General features: G+C 38.4%; 1 protein-coding gene across 1 annotated transcript in view; it reads right to left on the bottom strand.

Moving 5' to 3' along the window:
• MEGF10 (multiple EGF like domains 10) overlaps window positions 1-22,640 on the bottom strand; it is a 170,656-nt gene that overhangs the window by 72,336 nt on the left and 75,680 nt on the right. The window contains exon 5 of the mRNA XM_012448056.3: window positions 18,858-18,950. Coding sequence (XP_012303479.2) covers window positions 18,858-18,950 — 93 coding nt within the window. The remainder of the gene's footprint in view (window positions 1-18,857; window positions 18,951-22,640) is intronic.

The following is a 22,640-nucleotide window of genomic DNA, read 5'->3' as shown; positions in this document are numbered from 1 at the left end:
CCATCCATGTTCCTGCAAAGAACATGATCTCATTCTTTTATATGGCTGCACAGCATTAGCTGTAGCACCTTTTCTTTATCCAATCTGCCATTGATGGCCATTTAGGTTGAGTCCATGTCTTTGCTATTGTGAACAGGGCTGCAATGAACATTTATGTGCATGTATCTTTACGTTAGAACGATTTATATTCCTCTGGGTATATACCCAGTAATGGGATTTCTGGGTATATACCCAGTAATGGGATTGCTGGGTCAAATGGTAGTTCTGCCTTCAGCTCTTTGAGGAATCATCACACTGTCTTTCACAATAATTGAACTAATTTACACTCCCACCAACAGGGTTTTCCCTTTTTTCCGCAATCTTGCCGGCATCTGTTATTTTTTGGCTTTTTAATAGTAGCCATTCTAACTGGATTACACCTATTTCTAGTCCTCGTGACAATTATGAAAAGCACATAGAGGATATTTTGGATTAGAATATTTAGGTTAAATGTCCAAAAACTAGTCAGTGGTGGCATCAGTATTCAAACCCAAGACTTTCTGCACACAAAAAGTCAAGGGCTTTACATGAGGCCATTTTGCTCCTGAAGTACTGAAATCACTTGTTTAAAGTTAAGTATAATATTCCACCATTACATTTTTCCTCTAATATGAAACCAGCACTCTTTCTAAGGCAGAGCAACAAATGATTAATGATTCACTGAGTAAGGGTTTGAGGTCAGTCAATTACTCAGTATTTAGGGACACAGAAAGAAATTACCTCAGTAGTGAGAATATAAGACATTTCTCAAAGAAAAAATAAAATTAAGGAGATAGCCAGATTTGAATAGCTTCTAGAAGTTGATAATAATTCTATGTAGGCTGGGCATGGTGGCTCATGCTTGTAATTCCAGCACTTTGGGAGGCTGAGGTGAGCAGATTGCTTGAGTTCAAGAGTTCGAGACCACCCTGGGTAACATGACAAAACCCCATCTCTACAAAAGATACAAAAATTAGCTGGATGTGGTGGCCTGTACTTGTAGTCCCAATTACTCAGGAGGCTGAGGAGGGAGGATTGCTGGAGCCCAGGAGGTTGAGGCTGCACTGAGCTGAGATGGTGCCACTGCACTCCAGCCTGGGTGACAGAGTGAGATCCTGTCTCAAAGTAATAATAATGATAATTTTATACAAACAAAAAAGCCAGAAAGCTTGCTATGAACATAGTATCAATGCCGTTAGCTTTAAGAGTATATGGATCTGCTAACTAAGCCCATGTAGTACCTGGCACATGGCCAGCACTCAGAAAATATCTGATGAATAAATGTGAATAATAAATGTGATTGTGAATGTAGAGCACTATAACTTTCACAAGCAGAGAAACCCATAAGATCATAATCAAAATTCTAGGTACATTCTTCTCTCTTAAACTGCCTCAAACCCTTGGCTCAATTTTCCATGCAAAGAAGATGAAATAGATAGTGGAGGGGGAGGTTGATATATTGAGTTTCTGACATGTTCCAGGCATTATTACATTATGAGGGACATTATGCAGCTATATGTTATTTAAACCTCACAATAACTCAATGAGTTAGGTATAATTATTCCAATATTTTCATTTACAAAATGGACTCAGACAGCAATTTGTTCAAAGCCAGTTGGCATTTGAGTGGCAAAAGCAAGGGTTCAACCCAAATTCATCAATGTAATGTCTCCAAAGCTGCAATCATCCCATATACCACGATGACCACCCCAAGTGATGGTCGTCAATTACAAAACCGGAATTAGTGCAGATTAACTCCTGGTTTTCAAATGAGTACATTCTAGAACAAATGTCTCACAACTGTTTATCTGAGAAATAATAGTTGTTTGCTTAAAATGACAGTTCCCAGGCTTCAAGGTGTAGCAGCAGGTTCATCAGAATAGTTTTGATAAGGAATATCCTATCATGTCCATAATCACACATGTATCAACAAAATTACAAGACATTAGAAAAAGTCTTTGAACACGTGGAGACAGTCTAGCAAGTCTCTAGTCTACATGTAGACAAAGAACAAGAAAGGGAGCATGATTACAGATAAACAGAATTGTTAAACAGAGAGGTGCTCTGGAGGAAGGAGGGTACATTAATACATTGTCTCTTACAAAGGACTCCATCAGCAACCAACTAAGCAACCGATAAAAATAGATGAACTCATTTTGTCCTTCAAGAAAGAAGCGATGTTTACCATCACGTTCACCTTGTTACAAAATTCCTCAATCACAAGCTGGTGCAAGGAGGGACTGTAGCCTCTTTACATTGGCTAGATCTGGGCCCTAGCTGGCCCACAGCCAATTCACTGCTATGGAACCTTGGGCAAGTCCCCAACCTTTATTTTTTGTAAAATGAAGATGGTGGAACACACAAAAACGTGTTGTTAAATTAAAATTAAACACTCGTTGTTTAATTTTGTTAAATTAAAATTAAACACTTTTTGTGTTTTAATTACACAAAAAGTACTTTTGTTACGTGTGACACTGCACAGATCTAGTAACAGCAGATATTTTATTCCATGATTTGCACACTGGGATGTCCCAACCCAGCAAAAAGAATGCCCTATAAAAACATCCTCCAGCTGTATATGAGGCTGCAACAACATCTCTGACCTTGGTTTGTATTATTTGTTTGTCTTGCATGAATCATTCATGCCAGAAAGGACAACTTGGTGCTCACAATGTGAAAATTCAAAAATAAAATTGCCCAGTAAATCTGTAAAGAAAAAAATAAGCCTTGGACTTTTCATTCATTTTTACAAAGACAACTGGAGGCAGCTCAGGCCTGCAAGGAAACCCAGAACTACTTCACACTTATTCTTCATTGCCAATTAAAAACTGGGGTTTAGACATTTTCCACTTGCTGATGACTGTATGTCCAGAGGTATAGGCTTGCATATGGGGTTCAGAAATTTGAAAGGAGAAATAAACAAAAACCTGACTTTCTTAGTAATTCCCACTTCAGCATAAAAAGATGTCATAAATAAAATCTGGAGAATATTGCCAAATTGGTAGGGACCAAATAATCTCACTGCCTTGATTTTTCTTCAGTTTATCTATGTCCATGGTTCACCAACTAAGACAACAGAAGTAACCTTGAACTGTAAGATGCTTTTGAAAGCAACTGGTTCTAAATAACAGATAGCAACAGAAATGCCCAGTTCTGTGTACCTATATTAGATATAAACAAATCCTAGATGAACTGAGCAGGTTAGGTATTTTTTACTGTTTGTTTTGTTTGTTTTTAGAGAAAGGGTCTCGTTGTGCTACCTAGACTGGAGTGCAGTGGCACAATCATAGCTCACTGTAACCTCTAACTCCTGAGCTCAATCGATCCTCTCACCTCAGCCTCTAGAGTAGCTGAAGATACTAGCACATGCTACCATGCCCAGCCAATTTTTAAAAAATATTTTGTAGAGACAAGGTCTCACTATGTTGCCTAGGCTGGTCTTGAACTCCTGGCCTCAAGCAATGCTCTTGCCTGGGCCTCCCAAACTGCAGGGATTATAGTCATGAGCCACCACACACAGCCAGATGGTGGTTGTTGTTGTTGTTTTAAAGTCTTGGTTTAGTAGCCTTGGGACCTAATTGTTGAATTATATAGGGGTCAAGAACTTTAAGATAAGTCTGTGCTAGATACTTACAGTGGGAGAACATATCAAATCTTAGAACTCAAACTTATCACAAGGAAAGAGATATACTCTTATAATACATAAATAATCCCACTAATGTTACTGCTTGAAGAAACTAACACTAAGTGTCATCCGGGCACAGCGGCTCATGCCTGTAATTCCAGCACTTTGGGAGGCCATGGTAGGTGGACCACTTGAAGTCGGGAGTTCAAGACCAGCCTGGCCAACATGGAGAAACCCTGTCTCTACTAAAAATACAAAAATTAGCCAGGTATGGCGGTCTGCGCCTGTAATCCCAGTACTCAGGAGGCTGAGTCAGGAGAATCACTTGAGCCAAGATCACACCACTATACTCCAGCTTGGGCAATAGAGTGAGACTGTGTCTCAAAAAAAAAAACATTACAAATTTCCAGTTATTAGGATTGCATCAAAATCGGTATACTGACTTGACAATATATATTTATATGAGGTTTGGCAATAATGTTCCCCAGAGACTTTAAACATAGGAAAATCAATGACTATGTGGGAAATATTAATAGGGAAGAAAATTCAATACTTTATATTCTAAAATATAGGCAAAGTACAAATAAGCCACTTTCAAGAAAATATCTCTACAGAGTGTCTTTTAGAGGACACCAAAATAATTTTCCATGGTCTGAAAGGATAGAAAAACATGGTTCTTCCGAAACATACACCCTTTCTTCTTAAGCCTCAGTTCCCTCAGGGTCTTTTATCTCCCTGTGATTTCATTCCTTGCGCTTCAGGCTAACAAGGCTGTGGTGTGTCATTCCCTTTGTTAAGGGTAGAAGAAAAGATCCTCATTCAAAACATCAAGCTCTTTAAAAATAAAACAACTTTGTAAAGCTTTTCCATCCATGAAGAAGAACAATAAAAATGTATTTTCCAGATCCTCTGAAAGCACTAAAACCCCATGTCCTTCACATGTCAAAAACCCCTCCAGAGAGCTGACAGAGTGCCAATGATAACCGTGGACAACCACCCAGTGCTGTTTATATTAATTTTATTCAGTGGCTGAGAGAGAGCATTTGTTCTTCTTTTAAAATGTTGGTTAAATGAATTTTCAAAGCATAAACTGTCATTTTATAACTTCAGTGTATGCTTATCTCAAATTATGAACCAGAAAAAGTGGTGTGAAATATTTATTCTCTGTTGTGCTGAAGTGTAAATGTTGATCTATTCCTACAACAACATATTGATGACCCTATTCACAGTGCAGGAAAATCTCAAGGCTATAACTTGTAGGCTAAAATTACATATTTTGGGGGGACTACATTCATTCACTGATGTCAGAATAATAACAACCTCAGGAGCCCTTATAAGATGTCTTACTGTAAAAGGTCTTGTCATGTTTTCATTCTCTTGATCATTTATTCTTCTGTTAAAAATTTCTTAAGCATCTTCTTTGGCTATGAAGTTCTGTTTATTGAATGCTTATTACTTGCTCCTTACTAAGACATGTACCATAGCTAAGATTTCTTTATCTGTTGGAAGAGACTGGCCCACAGCGATATTTATCACAAAAGAATGTGCTAGGTGTTACAAGACACAGGATTGCACACGTTGCTGAGGAACAGAGAGGACCTATGTCCATGTACCTTTGGGCAGAGGAGAGAAAGGAGGGGGAGGGGTTTCCCAGAGGAAGTAAGATTTGACATGACTATTAAAGGATAAGCATTCAGGACCACCATTGTGAAAATGCTTACTATCTTCCTTCTGGACACGTGAGGCTAAAGGATAGAGGCTTTCAATGACTTCCCTAAAATCTCACAGAAAGAAAAGTAGACTTCTCAATGCTAACTGGATAGTCTGAAAGATTTAATATAGTTTTCTTGAGAAAAAATGTAAACTATGGTACTATGGGAGACCACAGATAAAACTATAACAAAGGCTCAAGTACCCACAGCAGAGACTTCACTGTTTGTGAGCATTGCATCACATTTGCTTCATCATCGAATTCAAGAAATAAAACATGGCAGACAGAGTCCTATGTGGCTCCTTTGTGCCGGGTTCCTGACTCTTTCCCTACCCTTTCCCCAAAGGTAAATGCTGTGATCGTTTTAATGTGTGTCCTTCTAGTCTCTCTGTTTATGTGTATGTATTTAAAAATAAGATATAGAATTATTTTGTATATTTATTAGTTTTATATAAAATGTTTATGTTGTTGTGAATCTTTTGTTTTTCACCCAATATTATGATATTGAGATTTACCTTTTATCCTTATTCATTTATTTTTGAGACAGGATCTCACACTGTCTCTGAGGCTGCAGTGCAGTGGCATGATCCTAGCTCACTGCAGCCTTGAACTCCTGGTCTCAAGCAATACCCCCACCTCAGCCTTCTCAGTAGCTAGGACTATAAGCTAATTAATAATGATACATCTGCTAATATAATGGAATGCTACATACCAGCTTATAGTAATGGAGTTCATTATTATACTATAAAATGGTGTGTAACATTTCACTATATTAACAGCCTCCAATAAATTTACCTTTTTCCATATACACAGACATTTCTAGTTGTTTCCAAATTTTCACTATTACAAAGATGCAAATAATCTATCTCCTAGTACATGTTTCCCCAAAGTATATAAGCAAATGATAAAGAAATAGATATAAAGTTGCTAGATTACATGGTCCACACATTACAATTCTACTCTAGACACAGTCAAACTGATCTCTAAAGTTACTCTGCCAATTCACCTTCACGGAAGTGGTATATGGAAGCTTCCCTTCACATCCTTGGCAACACTTGACTTTTTAACCATTGCCAGACTTCTTAACCATTGCCAATCTGATGGTGAGAAATGACATCTTATTTCTTTATTATGTATTTTCCTATTATTACAAAGATTAGCATATTGTCATGTTTATTGGTCAAGCAGGTTTCTCACCTCTAAATTACCTTATGCTACCCTTTGCCTATTCTAAAGTTCAGAGGTTTTTTTCCTTATTGATTTGTGGGGGTTCTTCACATATTTTATATAATAATTATTTGTATGTTGCAAAAATATTTTCTAATTTCTCACTTCTCCTTTAACTTTGCCTATAGTATCTTCTGTCTTTAAAATGTTTTAAATGGTGTGGTCTAAATATTCTAAAAACTAATTTACGGCATAGGTACACCTGCTTATGTAATACTGATTTTATCACATAAGTTTTTTTTTTAAGTGGCTGCTTTTCTTTAATGTATGAACAGAAATTTCCAATTATATATTAACATCAAGTTCAAATCAATTCCATTAAAATTTAGATTTTCTTGATAAGTTACCTGCCTCCCCTGGTTTTATGCAAAAGTAGTGTGTAGTACATTTGATTTTCACAGAATTTTAAGATGACACCATTTATCTATGGAGCAAGAGTTTTGTTCTTTTAACCTCTACTGTTTGTCCTACTGGGATAGTCTTTATAACTAAGATAAATATTATTGTCTTTTTACTTCTGCCCTTTATAAGTTTTATCCAACTCAAGAACACTTAATTTTATCCAGGCTATAGGCACAAATGTTCAAACTCATTAAAAATTAACTAGGTTGTGTATGAATTTTAAAAATACTTTGATCAAAGAAGGAAACAGAGTGATCAGCTTTTGGAGGGAAATTCTGACATGAGGAAATTTTCAAGTGTTTTAAAAAGTTCTTTAACACAGTCACAAACAATAAGATGTCAGATATAGCCATGAAAGAAACTGAATTATAAAAATAAACCACAACAGGCTGGGCGTGGTCGCTCACACCTGTAATCCAAGGACTTTGGGAGGCTGAGGTGGGTGGATCATTTTGGGAGGCTGAGGTGGGTGGATCATTTGCGGTCAGGAGTCTGAGACCAGCCTGGCCCACGTGGTGAAACCCTGACTCTACTAACAATACAAAAATTAGCCAAGCATGATGGGTGGGTTCCAGTAGTCCCAGCTACTCAGGAGGCTGAGGCAAGAGAATCGCTTGAACTCAGGAGTTGGAGGTTGCAGTCAGTCAAGATCATGCCACTGCACTCCAGCCTGGGTGAAAGAGCGAGATTCTTGTCTTAAAAAAAAAAAAAAGAATAAAATAAAATAAAACAGAATACCTAGTTTCAGCCAAGGGACAATATAACCCCCTGAGATAAGATACATGTGGCTCTATTAGAATCGGGCAGTAGCCCAGGATAATAGGCGAGGGGAACAAGGGGGTCTACAGCACCATCTCGTACATATCACTTCACTCTGAGCACAGAAGCCAGCAAGCACATTGGTACAGTCAGAAAATGGTTTGTACATGTTTCATGTATATGTTTATATGAAAGAAATTATAAAGATTTATGATCCAATATTTCTGCTCCCTATACAAACATTCTTTTAAACTGGGCTGTTATTTCCTTCTATTTATTTGATTAAAGAGGAGTCTAAAAAGATTAATGAAATTCCACTCATTGCTATGTGATTAGAAATAATTTGTAGTCTGCATTTCTTTGCCTAATTTCTTACTGTTCATATGCCATTTGGGTACAAATTAACAACTAAGTTCTACATCCTCAGATAGAATTTCCACCTTGAGAAGTAATATAAGAAAGTTTAGATAATAAAATTGTTAAGTATTCTCCACTGAGACAAGGGCTGATTTTCAAACACCTTCTTTAGTCACGGGGCCACCATTTCAGAAGTCACTCCTCCATCGCAGTAATAACTTTGATGTTTACACTACAGTCTACTCTCTCTTGAGGGTGAGGAACTTCTAGATCCACATTTTCCTCAAAGTTAACAGAAACCACACCTTGTACATCTTGCTTGACATCTACAATTTCATTGCAGCTACCAGTCTATGGCCAGGGAATCTTCTTCCAAGTCATGAAGAATGAATGTGTCTACACTGCACATAGCCAAGGTGAGTCCTGAAGCCACAGGAGCCTAAGGAACCTCAGGCCACTGAAGGAAAGATTCGCGTCATGCCTCTCTGTTGAAGACCTTTGGTCCCTTCCTCCCTGGCTGCTCCAGATGCTTTGCTGACTTGTTTGTTTCTATACTTCAATTCCTCTATCAAAATAAGAGCCCCTGGAAAGAAGAGGCAGTGTCTTACTCATCACCCATATCTCATTTTTATATCTGTCACTGCTCCTGGCACATTTATGCCTTTATTCCTTCCACCCACGAATACTTATTAAGCATAACCGTGTACCCAGAACTGTGCCAAACATTCAGTGATAGCTAAACAGCAGGAATAAAACAGACAAAATTCATGGGGCTTACATACTGGAGGCGAAGACAGAAAGAAAAAAAACCAGTAAACAAATCAAATATTTTTCAAAAGTACCTCTTTAAAAATGTTATAAAGGAGATGTGATACAGAGTAATGGGGCAGTTTTGCATATGGAGGTCAGAGATAGTGTCTTTATGGTGGTGGCACTTAGGCTGACTAATTGACCTACAGAAGCTAGCCATGTGGCCAGGCTCAGGGGCTCACACCTGTAATCTCGGCACTTTGGGAAGCCAAGGCGGGTGGATCACTTGAGGTCAGGAGATCAAGACCAGCCTGGCCAACATGGTGAAATCCCATCTCTACTAAAAATACAAAAATTTGCCAGGCATGGTGTTAGGCACCCATAATCCCAGCTACTCAGGAGGCTGAGACACAAGAATCACTTGAACCTGGGAGGTAGAGGTTGCAGTGAGTCAAGATTGTGTCATTGCAACTCTAGCCTGGGAAACACAGTGAGACTCTGTCTGGAAAAAAAAAAAAAAAGAAGCCAGCCATATAAAGAACCAGTGAGAAGAGTGTTATTCTGAGCACAGAAAATATCGAGTGCAAAGTCAGAAATAAAAGTAATGTGTTCCACAAATGAAAGGCAGAGGCTGAGCAGTGTGATGTCCTGAAAGGTAGAAGGATGAGAAGGCATCAGGGAAACAGGAAGGAATAGATCACGCATGGCTGGATGAATCGTGGTCAGGGCTTTGGTGTTCATTCTAACTGTAAGGGGAAATTCCGGCCGGTATGGGGAAGGAGAGCAACATGCTGTAAAGCACATTTTTACAAGATCACTCTGGTCTCACTCTGGTCATAGAAAATTGACTCTAGTGGCATCTGAGGAGGAAGCAGGGAGACCAGCAAGGAGACTATTGCAATCACAGTTTAGAGAGAATGTGGCATGGACTGCAGCCGCAGCAGTAGAGATAATGAGAAGAGGTTGGATTGGGTTATATTTTAGAGTTGAACCAACAAGATTTGCTGAAAAATGAATATTGCACAAAGTATCAAAAAAAAAAAGAAAAATCAATAAATGACATGGAGTGGAGTTAAACAACATAACAGCCCAGTCTTATCTTTACAATCACTGCACATGAACTCGTTAGCACAAGTAATTTAAACATCATTAGTATTCTCACTATGCCAGAAGCAATATAAACTGGACATGATTTCACCTGGTAAGGACATCTGTGATCAGAGACTGGAAAGAATGCACCAAAAAAACAAACAAACAAAATAAGACTTTACCAGGTCTTCTGTCTGGGAAATCTCATGACAAGCAATTATGGACAAAGAGAGGCTCCATTTAAAGCAGAGTATAGGGGGCTGGGCATGGTGGCCCATGCCTGTAATTCCCAACACTTTGAGAGGCTGAGGCAGGAGGATCACTTGAGCCCAGGAACAGGGACCTGCATGAGAGTCATGGGGAGATCCTGCCTCTACAAATAAATAAATAAATAAATAACTAGCTGGGTTTGGTGGTGTGTGCCAGTTCTCCCAGCTGCTCAGGAGGCTGAGGTGGGAAGATCGCATGATCCCAGGAGGTCAAGGCTGCAGTGAGCTATGGTCGTACCACTGCACCTCAGCCTGGGTGACAGAGTGAGACCCAGTCTCAAAAATAAATAAGTAAATAAAAAAGGATGTGGCCTGTGGGACAAGAGATATCATAAAGGGCCGCCCCATCTGCTGTTCAGTCAAAAGACTAGGCCATGTGTGAAGAAGTGTGGTGTAAGCTATGTTTGTCACACAAGGAATCGTAAGTAGCATTTACTTGTCATTATTACACTGCCAGGCATGGCACTGAGCACTTAACTTGAGAATACATTTAATCCCCACAAACCTATGAGTATAATATGTATTCTTATCTTTGTTCAAAGCATGAGGAAAGGAGGCACAAAAACATCACAGAAGGGAGAGCAGCTAGGATGATGGCGATTCCATTCCAGGGCGGGTGATGGAGGGTGGTGGTAGTAGTTCTCTGCCCCCTCCTGAAAGTGGCGAAGAACAGTCCAAATTTTGGACTCCATGGGAAAGGCAAAATCAGCAGTTTCTGTCTGTGACCTCTATCAAACTACTTACATGGTCCATCGGTGAAACTGCCTTTGGGATAGTTCTGATGAACCATTCGGAACTCAATCCTTCCCAGCTATCGTCATCATCCTGCCCCCAACACCAGTGAAACCAGCTGATCTACTCTTATTCTTGCTGCTCCATCAACCTGATTTCTAAAGTAATTCTGACAGCGCGACAGGCCTGTTAATGACTTACAGGGAGGACTGGGCTCCCAGCGTCTGCTCTCCTCAGACAGCATCGATCCCACCATTGTTGCCAGTCAATAGACCTTTATGGCAGACTTTGCTAGGAAATATGTCAGCTTTTGTGCCTTAATATCCTCCAAATGGATTCCTCCATTTGAATATCCTGCAGGCAAAGTCTTACTACTTTCTCCACGCTGTACATCATGTCTGCTTTACACAAAAGGTTATCAGTGTTCCTTATGCTGCACCTGAAAATGTTTGAGCTAGTCTTGCCCTCTAGGCATATTTTCACTGCTGCCAAGTATATTTAACTGGAATGCTATTAGTGACTCAATAAAACCCAAGTTTGGAGTTTCTGGACCAAAGTTAATTTCTATTTTTGCCTCTTTGTGTTTCTAATGTCAAAAGCAAAGAGCCCGAGGGACAAGCATTTGAAAACCATACGCTGGTTGATTTAGGACTCTACTGTTTGTGCCCTATAGCTGTAGGTGAAATAGATTTCTCTATAGATGTGTGGGAAATTATAAATAGGATTACATGGATTAAGAGAAGAAACATGTTATTGCAAAAGGTTTAAAGGGTTTCCAACACAAAGAAAGATCTCAGGAGTTGCATATACATGTTGATTCAAGTAAGTCACACATAAAATCGCAGACTTGAAAAGGATAATAAATAGAATCTGCCCCAACATTCACAAGATTATGCATAAGGAAAGTCCAGATGGGTGCCATTATGAATTCATCATCTCTAATATTAATGGGCCCTCAACATCTCTCAGAAGGTTTATTTTCATAATTGCCTGGTATTGTCTGTCCCTGTCTTCTGTTCTCATTCTCACTGTTGCTGACTCTTGCTACTTTCAGTGAGCCTCCTTTCCAACTTCCGGAGGCCCCATACCACTGTGATTAAAGTTACCAGCTCTGAATGAGATGCAAGTTTGTCTCCACCGCTTACTAGATACATAAATTTAGGCAAGTCATTTAATTGTTCCACACCTTCGTTTCCTCATCTATAAACCAGGAACAAGAACTGCAACCATCTCATAGTATGTTATGGCCATTAAGAGAGGTAATTCCTGTAAAGCTCTTACAATGATGCTTGCATGCCAAGTGCTCAATTAAAGTGAACTATTACTGTCATCATCATCATTGAAACCGCCCTTATGCCCCCTTTCATATCAGCAGACTCTCTGTCCTGCAAGTTTATCCACATAAAAAAGGTCATCTGATACAGACTTCCTCAGATTCTCCTCTCCATCGCCACCAGCACCCCTGACAGCTAGAAACCTGTTTACACCTCTTCTGGTCCTGCTTTTCTTCCTCGTTCTGTTGGGAATGGGAAGTACTCTTTGCTAATCTCTCCATCAGTGCCCAGGATCCCATTCCATCTCCCAGCTGTCTTCTCAGGAGCCTTACTCCCTCTATTCTGCAATTCGCTCTCGCAATCCCGTTTCTAGCTTCTCCCTCTTTTCTTTCACCACCTTCTCAGCTTCTACATCTTTCTCACCTTAAAATACAGACAAAGGTATGAAAACAAAGAACTTTTTCTTGACCCTACACTTACTTCTTACTCTCTATTTCTTTGCTTCCTCTCCTTGGCTTCTCAGAGAAGTTTGTGGAAGATTAGTCTATAGCAATCTGTTTTCTGTCCCCAAGTGTACTCTCAGCCCTTTTCACCCTTGTCCACTCAGAAAATCTCTCACCACCTTATCCAACTCCACCCAGTTTCCCTCAATCTACCTCTTCTACTGAGGCAGTTCTCTTTCTCTCACTTTATCTTTCACCCAAGCTATGAGGTCTGTGAGAGCAGCAACCATTCCTGATTTGTTCCTTTATCCCCAGCATCTAATGCAGTGCCTTGCACACAGTAATCATTCAATGAAAGTTCACAAAATGAACACATGAATGACCTTCTCAGAATCATACAGTTCTGTCAATCTAATTAAATGGAAGCTTTACTGTGCTCTGACCACATGCCAGGCACAATGGAGAATACAGAGATTAATAACATATGGCCTTTGCCCTCCAGGAGTTATCATCCAGTGATGGAAGAAGAGGAATAGAGGATTGATGCAGGGGCAGATAAATTGATGGGGGGAAGAATAGAACTAGAGCAGGAAAGAGGGGAGGGAAGAAGGAGATGAAATAAGATAGATTAATGTCATTCCCTCATAAAAGCTAGGATATGCATTAGGATGCTACATGTGTGCTTTTCAAAAACAAACATTTAAATCACCTTTAAAAAGAAGCAATACGCTTAAGTCCAGTCAAATAAATCATTATTTCATTCCAGGAGAACAAACTTTGTACAGTTCTCTGACATGCCTGGTTTTTTATACAGAGAATATATTGAGACCCAGGAAACCCAGGAACACTGACTGTATGTCACAGGCAGGAACCCTTCCCTCAGCTGCCAAGGTAGACGGACATATCAAATCTCAAAGAGAAGCTTTTGTGAAACTGGATATTTGAAGGTATGTGTCAGTCCCTTAATAGCCCATGTATTTTAGAAAGGAAAAAAAAAAGATAGCTATGTATGACAGTTATCAATTTATTACCATCTGACCATTTTAGACTCCTAATGTCAATAAAAGGAGTTAATCTTCTGGCTGGAGTGACTGGTCCAGATTATCAAGGGAAAATTTGGTTGCTGCTGCACAGGGAGGGAAGAACTATGTCTGGAACCCAAGGATCCTGTGGAATACCTCTTAGTACTCCCATGCCAGTAATGAAGGTTGATGAGAAATGTCAACAATCAAAATAAGGCAGAACAAGTAGAAATGCAGATCTTTCAGGAACGAAAGTTTGAGCCACTCCACCAGGTAAAGAACCCCAAGCAACTGAAGTTTGGGTTGAGAATGGGGGCAATATGGAATGGAAAGTAGAAGAGGGAAGCCATAGATATCAGTTACCACCTTGTGATCAATTACATGAAATAAGTTTGTAGCTTTTAATGTTTTTTATTTGTTTGTTATATGTGTTTGTTTATTTTTATTTGCTATTTTCTTTTTTTCTTTTTGTTTTATATGCTAGTTGTTGCAAGTTAATTTTAGTGTCTAGGAAACAGAATATTCAATAGAATTGTGACTTAATTTGAAAAAAACTTAATATAACCAGCAATGAATCCAATGAAGGTTGGGACTTGCATCTCCTCATTTTGGGAAGAGTATGAGCATGTTCATGTCTAAGATGAATTACTGTACATTATGTAGAAATACAGGGGTTTTTTATATGTATAGGAATGCAAATGTGTGTAGAGGGTGCATTTAAGAGTTGGGTAACTAAAGGAGTGTACTGCAACAGTTATCAATTTATTGCCTTTCAGCTCTAAATTTATCCTTCATTGCCTTCTCTACAAAAATGGATACGTGCCCTTCAAATATTTTTCCATTGCCAGTTGGCCAAATGTTAAGTATTTTCAACAGGGGGCGCTAGAGAGACATCGCAAAGGAGTTTTCCATTCTAGTTCCACTGCACTCAGACTCAGTACTGCACTAGTGCTCTTAGCTCCTAAAGCACCAAGCTTCTGGAATGTAAGCACAGTGTCAATGGCTTCTCCGGTACCTGGCTCCTGGAGCACCTACGGCTTTCCCAGAGCCCTGTTTCTGTAGCACAAATTGCTTATCCAGAACAAAGCTCGTGCAGCATGGACAGCTTCTCTAGCATACAGCTCCTGCAGTACACTGTGGCTAGCAGCACCCATCAGCCAATGACTTCCCCTTTTTTGCAGCAGAGTACTTCTGGTGAGACTTTTCCATGAAGAATTTTTTTCTAAAGTTCTACACAAGTTCTAGAGGGCATATTTCCAGCAAGTTCTGCTAGAATAGTACCACAGCAGCCTCTCTGGATCTGAGTGAGCTGTGGCTGTGCCCTCTCCAGCAGGTCTGGATCACACCCTTAGTGGGGTTTCTTCTTTGGACATTCTATCTCCACCCTAGGGGCAGTGGTTGCTTCTTATATCTGCTATTCCTATATCTGTTAGAGATCTATCTACTTCTTACCAGCCCATCCCTCATTACTCCAATCTACTATTACAGTTAGTTAATAATTCTTTATATTAAACTTTTTCCTTGCAAGTTACTCTGTGTCCTAGTAGCAATGAGCACACCAGCACCTAGATCTTGGTTTCTAAACACCATTCTACAATAAAAGGTATCAAGACTCCTTTAAAAAACGGTTCATTTTAAGGCTGCAGCAGGAAAAATAAAAAATGAGCCTGGAGTATCTTCTAGCACCAGAAAGTAAGAAAGCACTCAAAATTGAAAGGATGAGTCATGTCAAAGGGATATAATGGGCCAGGCATGGTGGCTTACACTTGTAATCTCAGCACTTTGGGAGGCTGAGGTGGGTGGATCACCTTAGGTCAGGAGTTCAAGACCAGCCTGGGCAACATGGTGAAATCCCATTTCTAGTAAAAAAAATATAAATCAGCCAGGTGTGGTGGCACATGCCTGTAAGCCCAGCTACTTAGGAGGCTGAGGAAGGAGAATTGCTTGAACTCAGGAAGCAGAGGTTGCAGAGAGCCATGCCATTGCACTCCAGCCTGGGTGACAGAGTGAGACTGTGTCTTAAAAAAACAAGAGGGACACCATGGTCAAAGCTGGAACAATCTGAGCAACAAAATAAATTATGTAATACTGTTTTTAACCCAAAATGCCAAATTAATATACATGAGTCCTTACTGATATAAATAAATGTTTGAATAAATGCAGAAGAAACAAATCTTCCTTACAAAAAAATTCAAATGATATAGGTAGATATTCCTTCCTCAAAGACATACAGCTTGTGTCCTGCCCTTCATCCCTGAAGGTAGGCTAGACTTAGTGCCTTCCTTTCACAGAACAGAGTAGAGGAAGGAGAAAATGGTAACTTTATGTGGAGAAGCCTAGCGCACTACCTTAACCAAGTGATGAAGGTTAACCAAGTGATGACATCAATGATATCACATGGATATCATGATATGATGTGAAGAGAAAGGGCATTTCAACTCTGGTATTCTTTTCAAAACTCATAACCCAAGTCTGATCATGAGAAAAACACCAGACAAACACCGATTGGGGAACATTCTATGGAATACCTGGCCAGTTCTCTTCTAGACTATCAAGGTCATGAAAACAAGGAAAGACTAAGAAACTGTCACAGACCAGAGAAGACAGGGTAGACATGACAGTGAAATGTAGTGTGTTGCCCTGAACTGGAACCTGAAAGAGAAAGAGGATGTTAGTGGAAAAACTGATAAAATCCAAATAATATCTGCAGTTGATTTAATAGTAATACACTAATGTCAATTTCCCAGTTTTGACAAATTAATGGTCATTTAAAAGGTTAACAATGGGGGAGACTGAGTTTGAGCACATGGGAGCTCTCTTTGCCACGTTTCTATGAGTCTAAAAGTGTTCCAAAATAAAACAAAATTATATTTTAAAAATTTTTAAAAATTACTGTGGTTCCTGTCTCCTGATTGGACCTTAAGTGATACAAGGAGCCAGTCTAATTATCAAGCAATTATTTTATGGATCTAATGGTCTAATGGATACCACCAAATTGATGCATAACAATAACCAAAGAGGAGAGGACATGGAAATAGAATCCTTAGAAATTAGGCCATTTAAATTCTGCTAAGTAATATTACCAGACCACAGATTTTGGCTCCAGAATTATCTTGTCAAGAGTGAACAAAATGATACATTTCCTGATATTAGGTTGATTGCCACAGACAAAACCCAGGCAACAAGACCCATATTCTGGGTTCAGCTCAGAATATCATTTTTTCACCTGCTTAAAAAGGTATCAAAAATGGTTTTCTCAGTACACCTTTAAACGTTTCAGACAAATTTTGATGTTTATTTATGCTTTTGTTCATCATAAAACCCAAACATGAGTTGTTAAAAAGAAACTAAAAGTTGCCTCAATATCGTATTTCAGTGTTAAAAGAACATCTGTTCTCAGAATTCTAGAGTCTCCATTAAATTCCAAAATAAAGGAACGGTTTATTTTCTAGAAGGTCCTAATCAGTTCTAGAGAGTCTGAAACCCATGTAGGCTTTTGTTTTGCTTACACAAACACTCTTCAGTGTGACCCTCAGCTCGAGGTAGCCTGCAGTTGGTAGGAGACAAAGTATGAATACAACTGAAGTTATTCTGTAGCATTCTTGCCCTGGAATTAGTGGCAAACCACAGAGTTTTAAATGACTAATACGCTCACTCTTCCCTATCCCACTAGTTTATAATAATGTTATTTTTCTTCAAGATGTCTAAGCACAACTGATTTTTAAGCTGGAAAAGTTAATGAAAGCAACATCACATTTGAGGCCAGTCGCCCAGAAAAATGGACATGAGCCAAATCCCACGTCCCAAACATTTTGCCTCAATGGCATGTGAACAAAATGCCCACTCTTCTCCTGATTTCCAACAGAAGCAAAACAAAACCCTGCAAGACAATTTTCCCCTGGAATTGAGAAACCTGACCGGGGCAGAAAGATACACACACACACACACACACACCCCCCCAACACACACACACATACACGCACACACACACTCCCAGTCCGTGTTTAAGGTACAGTAAAAAGCCTCTTTCACACCAAGTGTTCTGTAAACAGACAGCACAGGGGCTTCCCCTGGAGATGCTGCTTCAAGGAGAGCCAAGAGATCACAAGCCCAAAGCAGGTAGTTCTAGCAAGATAAAAAATCATCTCCCCAATTCCAAAGTAAGCAAGTAAAAATTTTTTAAATCAGCTTATCGAAATAAGTCCATTCAGACTAATTTCAAAAGATTACTTGGTGGCAACAAAGACAAATTCGTGCTGCCATGAGAACTTGCCAATTTTTTAAAGTATTATTTTCTTTTTTTAAAATGTAATGTTTCATGCACTACAATTTAGTTGTGCTTTAATTCCTTCTCACGCTTCTCAAGGAGAAAAAAGAAGTATAAAAGAACAGGAAGTGGACAGAATTACGTGTACAGCAACAAGTTAACCAGAAGATTTAGGTTTTAACTGTGAATATTAGAAAAGCAGCTGTATTACAGGACATTCCATCATATAATCTTCATGATAATGAATATGGGATTTTAGGTGTAGACTGCTTTTAGTCCAAAATACCATCATTTTATCATTATAATTTTAACATAATGAAGACAAATTATATACTATGTTAGGATTTGATTTAACAAGTACCAAAGTGTTCATGAATTTTCATTTATTACAGATATTTCTCCCTAAAGTTACCTGAACAAGTACTCATTATTTGCTTCTCAGAATTCAGAGATAAAAAGATATGTTAGCATCAAAAATACCAATTTTACTTCTGCGTTAAAAACCAACAGGTGGTAAATTTTAATCACCAATAGAGTTTCTTAGAGAAATCAGCAGGTAAAAATGGAAGTGAGAATACCATAGCTATGTTACCACCACTGCCTTACTGAGGTAAGGAATCTAGATTGTGGACCCTACTCTGAAAAATGCATTCACATCCCCAGAAGTATGAGCTGTTGTATAATTGTTGAAATTTCCTTCTTTCCAAGAACTTTTCTTTATACTCAATTAACAAGTTATGTATATATACATGTACAGATTTAAAAGAAATGGTATGACCAAGTTGGACATGGCATTCACACTCTGCTCTGCGTAGGGATGAATAGGGAAAGCGTGGCTCAGAGTCATCTGCAGACAAGGAGGCCCCTACAGCAAAAACATCTCAAGACAGACAACAACAGGTGGAAACTTACCACTGGAGCAGTTGGTCCCTCCCCAGCCAGGCTCACACTGACAGGTGTTTGGAGCAATACAGCGACCGTGGACACATTTATCAGCACAGTGGGCTGTCAGAGAGAAAATCAATCAAATAAAGTTGGCACAAGAAAAAAAAGCCAACAACACAGCTGTTGCACATCCAAGTCTCAAGTATCACTTAAAAACAACATGCATGCTTGATAATTTTCTTCAATCCGTTCCTCAGTCCTCTTGCAGTCTGCTGCAAGGACCAAACAATTCCCCTTCTTATTTTGGTATCACCAAATAAATCCCGTCATTTCTACTATTCTATTTTACTTCATGCTAAATTAGAAAAGAAGTTTCAAGGAAAATTGCCTAATTCACTCTTTAAAAAAAATTATCAATGAGTATCAAATATATCCTTTTTGTTTAGAGGTAGCCTATGTAGAGAAACAAACCACAAAGCAAGATATCAGGGCCTCAGAGTGACAGAGTAGATGGAGAGTATTATGACTGTGTATTGTGATTTTTTTTTACATAATACATTCACCAGAAAGAAGAGTCATACTTCCTTGTGAACATGTTATTCACAACTGTGACAGCAGAATTGTATGCTCTTTTTCTGTGGAGGAGAATATTTTAAAAATGCCACCCAGGTCTCTGGGAAAGAGTAAATCTCAATCCTCTTTCATTAGTAAATATCTTAGGTGTACCAAGCCCTTGAAGGCAAAGGGGCATCACTGCAAACATGAGTGAATGAACAGTCTGATGATTTCCCAAATAGGCATCAAAATATGCTGTGCCAAATCTTAGCATTATCATTAATCTTGGTACCATGTACATTGGTTAAACATTCTTTCAAATATCTGGATATATGCATAATTTTGAGAACAACTTGAAAGGGCTTGGGGTTCAGATACTCTAAAATTTTATTTAAGGGTGGGATGAATTGCTCTGTACTTTAAAGATACATTTTATTAGTGTATGTCTTATTACAAAAGTAAAACAGGTTTACTGCCTAAATATATAAAACACCAATAAGTAAAATAAGGCTTATCTCCAGTAGCACAAACTGGTAACATTTTTGTGCATATAGAATCTTTGGAAATTTTTCTCCTACATAATTTTTTTCTCAAAAATATAGAATCAACTTTTTCAATGTACTTTTCCACCTAATATAATGGCAATAATATTTTCATGTCATTAATATTAATATATGTGATTTATGCACTAAGGTGTATCTATGTGTATATATACACGCGTGCACACACACACAGTGCATATATTGTTGAACCAAAAATGACCACTTCTAAGGTCTTGATCATAAGATTTAGACATGAAGATATATAAGGGAGGGCATTTTAGATGAAGAGAAAGCAAAAGCAACAGGTTAAAAGAAAAACAAATGAAATAAGAAGTTCTGTTGGGTGCAGTGTTTGGGGCAATAGCTTTGCAAGGAAGAGAGAGAGAGAGAGAGACCCTGAAAACCAAGTTAAGGTGTTAGGGCTTTATTCTGAGAATTATCTAGGAATAGTTTAATTAAAGGTATACATTTGTTATAAGAAACCAGTAGATAGAGGACACCACAATGAAATAAAGTGGCCATAAATTTTGGAAAACACAAGCTCTCTTGCTATCACCAGAATAACTGTTAAGCATTAGGCGATTTAGTGAGGAATATCAGAACTGGTGAGCTTGGGACCCTGGTCCAGGGTAAAATTTTCTAGAGTTTGAAGGAAGTGATTAGCAACCTCATAATATTTGAGTCAGACAATTACATATTTAATTGTAATTAAAAGCAGAACTTGCCTGTAACTTATGAACACTCTGCCCCTGCATTATTTTAATTTTTGCTGTGGAGTTAAGTCAGTATGTGCCAAGTTCAGAGTTCAGTGTCTCCTTCCACCTCTAGGGATGTGTTTGAACTTGCAGATGTCCTTAATTTGTAAGCACAAGGCTCTGTACTGTTCTTTTGTTAAAATTTAGATAGGTACATACCTGAAGCCAGCAAACTACCATACTTGAATGTGTGAAGTTCAACTAAATACCACAGTAGGCTTGAGTCTAACAGTGTAGGGTATGCTCTGGATGCTGTATCATGCTGTGTTAAATGGCAACATGGGTACAGAGGATTCTCCCACCAGTGAGAGCTCTGGCACCCACTGTCAATATGTCAACATGAGAGGGTTTTTTCCTCTCACTTTTTTAATGTACTGATGGCTTTTATGTTTGCAGCTATTCCAGTGAACAGTCTTCAGACCCAAGTTTACCAATTCTCCTTCAACACATTAAAGCTACTAAAATTCTGTTTGAATATCTCCAGAAGTTTTAAAAATTAGGTACTCTTTGCCTTTAATGTGAAACAAGACTTCTTTGACACTGTGCATTTAAAACAAAACGCAGAAATTGAATGTGGTGGCTGATGACAAGAAGTATTCCCCATGTTCTTGAATTTTACATTTTTGCATTTATTTAATAGTACAGTTCTCACCAGTTAACTTCACACTAAAAAAGTTATAAATTCATTTATATGATAAATTTATATTAATACTACTTTGTTTTTATATCTTGGGCATCTATGTAAGATTTCATTTGACAAAAGAATTAATATTACTATTTGAGAATTTGAAATCTTCTGGGCTCCCAAAAAGCTGGATTCCATCAGAGCAACCTAAAGTTTTGTATTCATCTGGGAAGGAGCTGGCTTTGAAGGGAGAATGTTTCCAGTATTCTATGGACAGGTCTCAGTTTGCTGCTCTCCCTTTCTTCTCTATCCTTTCATTTTCTTCACTTTTTATCTTCATTTTCACTTTTTACAACTTATTGTCTTTCCTCACAAACCACTTATTTGATATACACCATAGAAGCCACAGATTAAAATTTGGTTTTAATTGTAGTTGTGTTAACTCTTAATCCCAGGGTGACTCCAACTGAGTTCCACCTGAATCACCGGGTAAGAAAGGTAAGATTGAGCAAGCTACCCCAGCACTTTTCTGTAATATCAGAATAACATTTACTACAATGGGTAAATAAATGCATGATAAGTGAAGCATATGTTCCAGAAAAGTCAGAATCAGAATTGCATATGTTTGGCTCCCAATCCATTGCTTTTTATTGCTCTTATTTTGTTAACTCCAAAAAAAAAATTATAAGTAAATTTCTATGTGCAGAATCAAAGGAGACCTGCTTCATAATGCTTTGAGATTGCTAGATAATCACACAATGTTCTCATGTGTGATTCCTGATACTGGAAACTGTGTTTTATGAAATGAATTCTCAGAAGTTCAGTCAATTATAACAAATTTTAAAAATCTGTGATGATAATTTTAAAATATGGATTATTTTTATGAAAACCTCTCCAGCTAACATTTGGCCAAAGTCTGAAACAAAATGTGGATGTGTCATTAGCAGAAAACAAATTTGCCCGTAAGTTAATTAGGAATTGGCAGGGGGAATATGCTTCCCTAATGATTTCTTTTTTCTTAATTAAAGCTAAAACCAATGGAATCACCTCTAAGCATTGATGCCTAAAGGCAAATAATGATCTAAACAATGAGAAATATTGTTGGGATGGAGTCTAAAAGGAAAGAACACAAAATCCTACTTCCATGATGCAGAACCTTCACATATTAGACTCCATTATACAAGTGCCACCTCTGCTCCATGCCCTTTTCCACCATCTTTGGGCTTCCCCCACATCCAGCAACAGGCCTCATAAAAGATGGAAAAGAGCAAAGGGAAGCAACAGAGGGCAGAGTAAGCTATAGAACTCTCTATATGTTCTCTGATGTCGCAAC

This window comes from Aotus nancymaae, unplaced genomic scaffold, assembly GCF_030222135.1.
Source record: "Aotus nancymaae isolate 86718 unplaced genomic scaffold, 86718_ANA_hifiasm-v0.15.2.pri h1tg000064l_1, whole genome shotgun sequence".
Classification (NCBI taxonomy): Eukaryota; Metazoa; Chordata; class Mammalia; order Primates; family Aotidae; genus Aotus; species Aotus nancymaae.
Note: the sequence above shows the minus strand (reverse complement) of the source record. Positions and strands in the feature narration are given on the sequence as shown.